Source organism: Aegilops tauschii, chromosome 7 (assembly GCF_002575655.3).
Source record: "Aegilops tauschii subsp. strangulata cultivar AL8/78 chromosome 7, Aet v6.0, whole genome shotgun sequence".
In the NCBI taxonomy this organism is placed as follows: domain Eukaryota; kingdom Viridiplantae; phylum Streptophyta; class Magnoliopsida; order Poales; family Poaceae; genus Aegilops; species Aegilops tauschii.
The window spans coordinates 555,691,246-555,701,708 of NC_053041.3; the positions used below are offsets into that span (position 1 = coordinate 555,691,246).

Sequence of the window (10,463 nt, forward strand, 5' to 3'; positions counted from 1 at the left end):
ATACGATTCATTCCTTCCAGAGATCAAGTTGCAGATGGATTCACTAAAGCTTTACCAGTCAAGTCGTTCGAAGAATTCAAGAAGAATCTTAATGTACGATAGTTGAGATTAAGGGAGGGTGTTAGAATTAGAGATATATTGTAATCTCAACTATTTATCTTCTCTCCCTCCCGTAACAACTTCTATCTCTATCCTCCTGTACCGAACCTGGATCCTAGCGATCAGGTGAAACTTGTAAGCCACGGCAAGGGCTCTTCTTGCCATCGATCAATATAAACACATGCGGCTTTCTACGGATAGTAGGAACGCTTCCCACTGACACTATTTTACTCTGCGTCGGTCTTGCATTTTCGCTACAAATAGCTTTGAAAAAAAAACATGTTCCCACAGCGTTGTCTCTCCTCGCGGCCGGCCACCAACTGGCGACCAACCGCGGACCAAGACGAGCAGCGAGCTCTCTTGGTGTGCTCAGCTCTGCTTCGTCCGAGATCCCCTCCTCCTATCTCGGCCCAGCGCCGTCTTCTTCCATCCCGTCGATATCTCTCCCCCGCTCCGCTCCCCATCACGAACAGCTGGTCGAAGCGAGCGCCTGGTCTATCAATGGCGGAGGAGACCGAGACCGAGAAGCAGCTCTTCTCTCCGTCGGATGTCTCGCTCCACGCATCCACGAAGGACTGCTGGGTCGTCATCCATGGCAAGGTTGTCAGGGGCAGGAGAGGAATCCTCATTCTTCGTCTTTAGGTTCCGTTGGTCAGGAGATCTGGACTGGCTTTCTTGATCTGGCTGTTTCTCTGATCCTCTCCCATTTTCCTCTGATTCTGTTGCCTTTCAGGTGTACGATGTGACCAAATTCCTCGAGGACCACCCCGGCGGAGAGGATGTCCTCCTCCATGCATCTGGTACAAAACCCATCAATTGTCTGCTTCTTCTGCTTTAATTCTGAATCATCCATTGCCTGCTCATTGTCATGTTACTACTGCTTTCTTGTTTCCTGAAAAAAAAAGGTACTACTGATTTGTTAAAAAGCATCAATATAGGTTAACTTCAGTAGTTGAGACTTGGAAAAGGTCAACCAGAATAGTTGGAAATATAGGAGACCAACATATCGAAAATGCTCATTCTGACATGGTGCTAGGAGAGGATGGAATCCCAACCACACCCCGCATTTTTTTTTTTTTTTTGTTTTTGAGAAATACCACACCCTTCCACGGCCCAGTATTACAGGGAAAATCCATTGGGGGCAGGCTACTGGGCCGTGGAAGCATTGCTACCGTGGTGTTCTTACCGGGCCTGATGATGCCCAAACGAACGAGAGGCGCATAGGCGGCTGGTTCGCCCGAGTGAAGCACGGACTCTCTCCGTTCTTTCGTTTAGTACCACCTCGCTGGTGGAGAGCAGGGAGGTGAACGATGGAGATATAAAAGGAGGGGCAGGGCAACGTAGAAATCATACCTTTCTCGGCCTTTTGGCTAAGATCAAGTGTAGTATCTGTTCTTATCAGTTTAATATCTGATATGTGAGGTATATCCTCACAATGATATTAAATTTATTTTTTTGTGGGGAGGGTCCGCCACAGTGGCTTGCCACTGGGGCCCTTAGGTGTTGCCTAGGCGTTGCACTACAGCCTGCCACTACAGCCCTGGCAGGCGCACCCTAGTCAAAACTAATTTCAAATTTCCCTGAAAGAATTGTCATATTTTTTTGCTGGACAGTCAAATTCGCCTGTTTGGCACAACTTGTTGCAACTAAATCGCCATTCGGGCAGTCATTGTGTTTCTGAACTTGTTGTAGATGCATCAAAGGTAAAATTAAGAACGCTGATATGTTTTTCAAAGTGCGCCCAGAGCCCTGAACGCTGCTAGCATACCCAATGTTGTTTCGCTGGCTCTATTTTCTTACTATGCCTACAGCCTACACTATTATATCATTTGTTTTCCCTCAGCGAAGTAAATGGGCCAACATCATGAATAAAGTTTAGTGGATCACAGGACAGAGAAAAAAACAGTTGGGGAATGCCCCCCCCCCCCCCCCCCCCCCCCACCCCCCATGTTCCAAAAAGCCGCGTCCACCAACTTACGGAAATTAGCATGTTTTCTTTTCTTGCAAATGTTTGCGTTCCACTGTAAAATCGTCAAGCCTATCGCTAAAAATATCGTCAAGCCTCATTAATCACACTAGCCTTTTATTCTTTCAACAGCTGCATTAGTTCCATGATAACTTATTGCCTCTTTAAACACATGTTATAATAGTTTAACCAATGGACAATAACTGTGATACTTACACACCTGGCATGGCTTTCAAAGTGATCCATCTGAAATGGGCATACCAAATTACTGATGAGTTGTTCAATTTTATTTCATCCATGTTTGATCAATTCTTGAAGCCTCTGGGGATGCCACGGAGGCTTTTGAAGATGTGGGCCACAGCACATCAGCCATCAGCATGATGAGCAGCTACCTGATTGGAAGCATCGAGGACTTTGTGCCTCCCAGTGCAACGAAGGACGCCACAGTTGGTGGCAGTGATGTGCTTCCAGATTCCAGAACAATGAAGAGGAACAAAGGCTCTCCTGCTCCAAACACATTTCTGGACTTCGTGCTCCCTTTATGCATGCTTGTCCTGGCCTTTGTAGCTTGGTACTACCTAACCTTCGTGGCCGAGAGCTAGTAAATTCGGAGAAGATTCATATCATTGCACATTTTTACGTCACTAGTGTTGCTGCAGCGATACATTTAAGGAGCGTAAACTTGGTCATAGAATCATTTGCTCTTGATGGAGGTTTCTTGATGAAGGTTGAAAGTACTAGGCATATTTCACCCAACATACTGAAAATTTGCTGGCCTACCTGTAACACAAACCATGACAGTAACACTGAAATGTATGAATGGGGCATTTGCCTTTACTTTCGCTTACAATCAATTGTTCAAGAATTTATCTTAGTTGCGTGATGGTTGTTCCAAATGATCTAGTACTTGTTCACTTGGCACATAAAGAGAACACATGGATCCAGTGGGCAATCTATAACTCTAGGAAAACATGTGACACGATCTAGTATTATGCCAGCGCTGCTCGCTTGTACTTCCTCCATTCACAAATATAAAATGTTCCAACTTTTTTCCTGAATCGGATGTATGTGGACACATTTTATTGTGTTTGTTCACTCATTTCACTTTGTATGTAGTCCATATTAAAATATACAAAACATATTATATATGTGAACTACTATCAAAACAAACCAGATATTTGCTTCTGAGTGAACAATGTTCTGAGTGTTGCTTATATCAGCCATATCTAGGATAGGATCAGGCTCCAGGGTACATACTTCATCTACCGTCCATAAATCACAATATGTATCCTTTGGTTATTGATCATACAGCAGTTCTCTCTCCATGCATCAGAGGTCAGAGCTGATGCCTGATGCTGAACACATCTTAAACAAGCCTGTGAAACTCTTCTATTGACATTGCTGAACTGGAACAAAGATTGTCAGTGGTGTCATACGACTCGAGACCTAGTTGTTAAGAGTGAAATCTGCATCACATTAAGAACAAAGTGTGTGCCTTACTGACAAATAGGAAAATTCAATCAGGGGAGGCAACATATTGTTTTAGATCCGTTATTGTGGAAATGCTCACCTGGTCACTCATTATTTTTCCCCAGTAGGATGGTAAATCATTTATGCAGAGATAGTTAGGTAAAAATTACCAATGGCCTCAGAAAAACAAATCAATGCTCTACTGCTTTCCCAGCCAAAGGGTACTATGTTGCACTCACATTCCAACGAACCCAAGACCCTGTGCCTTCTGTTTAAAAAAAAAGGTCCCTGTGCCATGTTGTCCAGCAGCTGGCCAAGAGCCACCATCAAAGCCTCATCAATGAAGCCACTCATGTCCATGACATCGCTGTAGAGGGAAGGGTGGACGTCAACAGGTTTGCTCTCCTTGATGGCGGATGCCTCCTCTCCATGTTATCGTTCATGCTGGTAAAGACGTTGAGCTACTCCTCCATCAAGTCACCCGTCTTCCTCTTTATCTCATGACCAGGACAGTGTTCATCAACACCATCCTTCTCAGGGCCATCAAATATGATGGCCTACGACTCCTGGGTCTCTGGATACTCAGGTGTAGGCGAACCGAGAGGCTCATTGGAGCCTATGGCATCCTTGCCTCTAGCCAGACCCCAAGAGAAGATGGTTTGCATCTGAGAGTAGTTCTGGATGAAAGTGTTGAGAACTCAGCATCCTTGGACTGGTCCTAAGAAAGGAACACAATGTTGTTAGTTGTAATTGGCATGTTAGAGAAGCAAAACAAGTGGTATGTTACCTAATCGCGACGTGGCCTTGGTAGTGCTCTGCCTCCAACGGGATTGTGAAGCTGTCCTAGTCCCATTGTGCGTCGCTAAGTTCTTTGAGCTTGGACACTTTGATCTATCTGACTCTCCACTTCCTGAGGTGGATGTAGACCTAGTTTGCGGTCACTTTTGCGCCACATGACTCAAAGACCTGCTTGGCAACAACGTTGAGGTGCACCTCCTTGAAGCCCTTGTCACTCCTCACCCCACCGGCTATTATCTCACACATCTTGTTAAGCATGGACGTGGACAGTAAAGGCTGCCATTTCATTGTGTTCTCTTTCCCAAATACCTGAATTGGTGCCTTTGCAGCCCTAATGGCCACCTTAGTAGCTGTCGCAGGCATCGCCACCGCAAAAGATGGTTGCTCAATAGGCCCCTCAAACACATTTGTATCAGGAGGCCTCTGCTCGGATAGGGCTAGGAGTACTCAACATAGGAGGTACATAACTGGTTCTCGGACAATTTGTTAAGGTTTTTGATCCGGTTTCCCTTATAAACTGGATCACCACTCTGGCATTCTGGTCACTTTGAGTAATATATTCAGGTGGGGAAACTCCCCCTGGTGATTCTCAAAAAAAAAAAAACTGGTTCTCGGACAGAACAATGGCCTGACTAAGGTCTTTGGTGTCGATGGTCATGTCCTACAACGGATATACATCGGGACTACTGAACAAACACAATGCATAATACAGATGAACCATCTTCAAACTCAACACACTAGCACATTTATCGAACTAGCATTGACAGATCATGAAATTCAACACACTACCACATCTACCATACTGACATACTACACATGGTGTAATCATCAAGCATGCTACCAAAATGACATAATCTGTCATACTACTATAACAACCCAGTTTTAAAACAAGATATTTTGCACAATTCTATTGTAATATTTCTATTTTGCATTTCATGTCATCGTGCCATAGTTATTTCACCTCAAATGATTAATATTAGTATTTTTTTTTTCAAAATTTCAATTTGAGACTTCCTAGTATTTTATTTAATTGATCTTCCAATTTCAGTTCAAATCTTTCCAAATCCCCATTTCAATTTCGACACCAAGGTAGACTTCCAAACTTGGCACATATTTATTTCATCACATTTCCAAGCTCCACCAAAATTTTCAAAATTTTATATTTGGACACATATATCACATGCCTCTAGTTCAAACCCATTTCGTATAGAAAGTGAAGTTATTTTCATAACCGGCGTTAGAACGAAGTCCACTTATGGTTTTCCCCCCTAATTATCTTATGGAAACGGATTAGAATTAAAATGCCCTCTTTCCTTTGGCAGTGCCATTCTTATGTGGAAGATTGATCTGATATTTTCTGGTAATTCATCTTTGATCTACTTAATTGAGCCAAAACCGTCGTGCGGTAGAATTTCCCAAACAATTCGCCTTCACCATTTCCTTCAGAATCAAAACGTCAATGTCTTATTTTATTTTTTTGAGAGAGAGAAACGAAATGTCTTATGTTTGTATATGCAGGTCCTATTCTTCCAATTCAGTTTAGTTGTGACACGGCTGAGCCCATGTACTGGCGCTGGACGGCCCCAATCTGTTAAGCCTCGGCCTCACTCCCGTCGACTAGGGGATGGGGATCCTCAGACGTAGGTTTCATTCTCCGTCCCTCTAGCTCGACGGCGTCGCCGCCGTATCCTGCCGCCTCCCGCCTCCCGCCTCCATGTCGGTCCCCGCAGAGAGCTCTCACCCGGGGGAGGAAGGTCGCGCTTCTCCTCATGCCCGGTACACGAAGCAGAGCGGGACGGCGACCGACAGGCTCACCGACGATCTCCTCGTCGAGATCCTCTCGCGCGTCCCCGCCAAGTCGCTCTTCCGCTTCAGGTGCGTCTCCAGCCACTGGCTGGCCCTCATCGACCACCCCTACCACCGCAAAAGGCTCCCCCAAACCCCGGCCGGCTTCTTCTACGACAACAAGTACACCGTCGAGTGGTTTCTGCAACCACCTCTCCACTTCACCAGTTTCCCGGGGAAACGGTGCCCTCCGATCGACACCTCTTGCTCCTTCCTGCCCAACCATGAGCGCATCCATCTGTTGGACTGCTGCAACGGCCTCCTCCTCTGCCGCTGGTGCGACGCCTCCGCCGAGGGTGAAGAGTCCCGTTACGTCGTGTGCAATCCCGCCACGGAGAAGTGGGTGGTGTTGCCGAGCTCCGGCAAGGCCACCAGCGAGGTGGCCACCGCTCGTTTGGGCTTCGACCCAGCCCTGTCGCCGCATTTCCATGTGTTTGAGTTGGTAGAGGAGCAGGAGCCAAACTGGCACCCTCACATCGCCGGAGTGGCAGTGTATTCGTCTCAAACTGGAGGATGGGTTTATAAGGAACAGAGATGGAACAAACAAATTAGGCCCATTGATCGTCTGTCGACATTTGTCTTTCTTGATGGCTATCTGCATTTTCAAGCCAATGCTCGTCGGTTATCCAGTCATCTAGCTGTGGTAGACACAGAGGGGGAAACATGGATGAGCTTCAGTGTCCCTGGTGGTTTGGTTGACGGTTTTATTCAGCGGTCGCAGGGCCGGCTGCATTATGCCAATTTTCAGAGAGGTGGAGATAGTGTCATTAGATTGGTAGTTTATGTTCTGAACGACTATCAAAGCAGAAAATGGATATTGAAGCACAGCATCGAAGCTTCACACATATTTCGAGGGATGGATGCCTACCTTCTTGGTCGTTTTGGATGGGCTGCGATGGATTTTGGTTGGATTGCGATTCATCCGGAATGCAACACGATATTCTTCACTGCTGGGTGTTATACCACATTCATGTGCTATAATATGGATCTTCGACAAGTCAAAGTGATCTCCAATCTGGAAGATGGCCAGCCGCCATATCTGCCATATGTGCCATTGTATGCAGAGTTACAGTCATTGCAAATTTGACATCTGTCTGAGTTGGTGGCTTTATAACAAGTGGATCTTCGACAAGCACTAGTTCTTTGTGCTATATATGGAACAGTCTACTTGGTATGTTTGCTTGAACTGGGCTATTGTTTTATCTGACTGAAGCAGGCATGCTTTTATATTTCGAGTGTGGTGGTTCACTATGGAGTGAACTTGGGTGATTAGTTATCAAAGTCTGTACTGAACTTTCTGTTGCCTGTATTGGTTTCTGCATACCAATGGTTTTGGAGAACTCCTACCTCCATGTATTCGGTTAAATTGGCGTAGTGTTTGAGCGATGGTGATGATGTAGTAGAAGACATGACCAATGATCATCATGCAACTTAAATTCTAAACTTATATTTGCATCTTATGGACAGTGACTTAGTAAATGATCAGTTGTCTGCTAACGATATAGTATGTCAAACTGTGCTAATGGTATAACTTTTGAAGTCAATTTTCTCTACTGCTAATGGTTTGAAAAGAAAAAACTCTTTGCCTGTGGCATGTTTCAAGTAGAAAAATGCTGATATCAAACATTAGCAAGCTTTGCTTGGATCGTGATATTCATGTTTTGTTAGGGATTTATTTTCCTTGAACAGACGGTGCTCCAGAAGGCTAGCAATATGCCATCTTAGTTTGTGCTTTTTGTTTGGTAGGCAGCTTAAAATAGTTTTACATAAATAAGCGACACTGTTCGCCTTCCATGGTAGTCTTGCTTCTTGCTCTACCAAGATGCCTGTAATGTTGCGCATAAGCTCCAGTCCAGTACAACTTTGCAGCAGCATTTCTGAATTTTGAGTTTCGACGTCCTATGACACCGAAGCAACAGCGTGGCTGTGCCTGTCATGGCTCTGCAACAGTATCTCTCTAGTTTCAGCTCCAAGCCTCCACACAGATTTCTGTTTCATCTCACGGTCCAGGACCTCGCACCAAAAACCCCTTGTAACTTCCCGGGAACCCACTCCCTTGATTTTTCGTCTCGTTCCTCTCCCCCAGATGGTCTGTTTCCAACCCACCACTGTGGTTTATTTTGTAGTTGCAACCATGGGAACTTGGGAAGTATAAGCATCTTAATATCTTATTGCAATGATCTAGCATTGTGACGTGTAAGTAATGATCAAGGTTTGTGAATTTGGATCATCCAAACCCTTCTGAACAATGATTAGTAAATTCAGTACGTCCTTCGCTGAAATACTAACTTCTGCGGGCTCCGATTCATGACTCTGATCACAACTTCGTACCACCATATGTTATAAAAACTGAAAAGAAGTTCATGGTGTGGAAGTCTTCTCAATATGGATCTAATGATATACTTTCTCCATAGAGTGATCAAAATATTTCCAACAATTTAGTGGTTAAAATTCCAGAAGGTGACTGCGTGCATTCTGAGTATTTCAGAATCGAGGTAACCATATTTCTGATCGTTTATAATCTAGGAAGGAAACACCAGAGTCATCAATTGTAAAAAATAAGAAAATTTATAATTATTTTTTCGTTTCGAAGAAGCAGTCATGTGTCGACAAAATGCATGAGCCAAGAAAAGACGGGTAGCTAGGAAGTAAGGGAGAACAGGACATAACTTGCTTATTTGATAGTTTGTGGAGGTGGCTGCATCTTGTTTTCAGCTTGAGAACAAGCTGTATCATTTATGCATATGATTTCGCATCGAGGCGGTTACACCATCATCAAGCATTGTACATGCTCAGATGCTCCTGCTAAATAATTCTGTCTGGGGAACACAGTTCTCAATGGATGTTTGTTTTATTTCTGTTTTTATCGCTCTAGGTCTTGAATTCGCACAGATGTTTCTAGATAGAACCTCTTTGTTACTACTCCCTCACTAGTTTTCAAGATACAATTTTGGCTTCTACTTTTTATATGTATATGTTAGTATAAAATACAATAAAAAGGTGTACAATGAAACTATTTTCGATGACAAATCTAAAGGTTTCTACTGGATGAATCTAAACATTTTTTGTTAATTACTCCCTCCGTTCCATATTAAGTGCTGTTTGGAACGGAGGGAGTATATTTTAAGGAAGAAAAAAAGTAATCATGCTTTTGGAATATGGGTACTACATGTTATAGAAATGTTGTAGTTGATACTAAAAAGGAATGTTGTAGTTGTATCAAAATAAGCGGTCACGCGGTGTTTCCACTGAACAGTGGCCTTGCTGCTGCCGGAGTGATTGCCAGGAACGCGGTTGGGGAGGTTCTGTTTGCAGTGAGTCGAGTTCTAAACAATTGCTTTGATTATGAAAATGCTGAATCATATGTCCGCAACTCGCTATCGGTAAGTGTAATGCTTATCATTTTTTTAAACTGAGTGTTTGTGGAAGGGGAAATGCTTGGGCGAGGTGTCTGCCGTCTCCTCCTTTCGACACGTGTCTTGCATGGGTTCATCTAGTATGATTTCTAGCGTTTTTGTGCGATGCATGTGCGTGTGGCGGAGAAAGTTTTCTACAACATCATATGTGTTGCAAAATTTCTTCCGCAGCGACTCCCATGTTGCAAAAAAGTAAGGACGGAAAAAATCTGCCACATCAACAACAAAATTGTCTGTGTCCAACCGTGCCGCCGCACGCTAACGAGTTTATGCAACAACGACGGAGCTGCACGACGACGGTGTTGTTGTGACATCATCTTTCATTGGAAAAAAGTTCTGCAACATCCATGTTGCAGAAGTCCTTTTCGCAACATCATCTATGTTGCAAAAAGGTGAAGATGAAAAAAATCTACAACACTCTTTGTTGCAAATGTTTCTGCAACATGAACTCTGCTGCAAAAGGTTTTGAAACACTGCATTTGTTGCAATGGATCGTGCCAGATCTACGACTGCTGAGGCGGCGGATCTTTTAAAAGATCTGCCGCCGACGCATGGGACGGCCCTCGTGGAAGGTGTAATATGTTAGTCGTCAGCCTGCTTCCTCTCCATGTGACTGAAACGAGAAAGAACAGAGGAGATAAAACAGAGTAGGTTTCAGACAACTGATGCCAGATTCTCATTTGATCATTTTCTCCAGCAACAAATGCTGGTTTATTTATACATGGACACCGACTCTTGACAGAACCCTCAGGGAGCTTCGACCATGGCGGGGATGGCAGCTAGGGAACGCGGAAAGGCAGGGGGAGGGGGAATCGAAGCAGATGCTCACAGGGAGGCCGCAGGGTGTCTCGTTGGGCTCGGGGAGGACC

At 44.4% G+C, this 10,463-nt stretch overlaps 2 protein-coding genes and 1 non-coding gene across 3 annotated transcripts; all 3 read left to right on the forward strand.

Annotated features, from left to right (window-relative positions):
- The first annotated feature begins 229 nt into the window (after window positions 1-229).
- On the forward strand, window positions 230-2,915 carry LOC109782288 (cytochrome B5). The gene is made up of 3 exons (XM_020340888.4): window positions 230-699; window positions 833-899; window positions 2,384-2,915. Exons 1-3 carry the CDS (start codon window positions 379-381, stop codon window positions 2,665-2,667), a joined length of 672 nt encoding a protein of 223 aa, XP_020196477.2. The 5' UTR covers window positions 230-378; the 3' UTR covers window positions 2,668-2,915.
- LOC120970025 (U2 spliceosomal RNA) lies at window positions 1,449-1,642 on the forward strand. Its single transcript, XR_005764796.1, has one exon. It is a non-coding gene; the product is annotated as a U2 spliceosomal RNA (small nuclear RNA).
- Window positions 2,916-5,909: 2,994 nt separating the features above from the next.
- Window positions 5,910-7,675, forward strand: LOC109782289 (F-box protein At5g07610-like). The gene has a single exon (XM_073505155.1). The coding sequence runs from the start codon at window positions 6,048-6,050 to the stop codon at window positions 7,263-7,265; it is 1,218 nt and encodes a 405-aa protein (XP_073361256.1). The 5' UTR covers window positions 5,910-6,047; the 3' UTR covers window positions 7,266-7,675.
- Window positions 7,676-10,463: the final 2,788 nt, after the last annotated feature.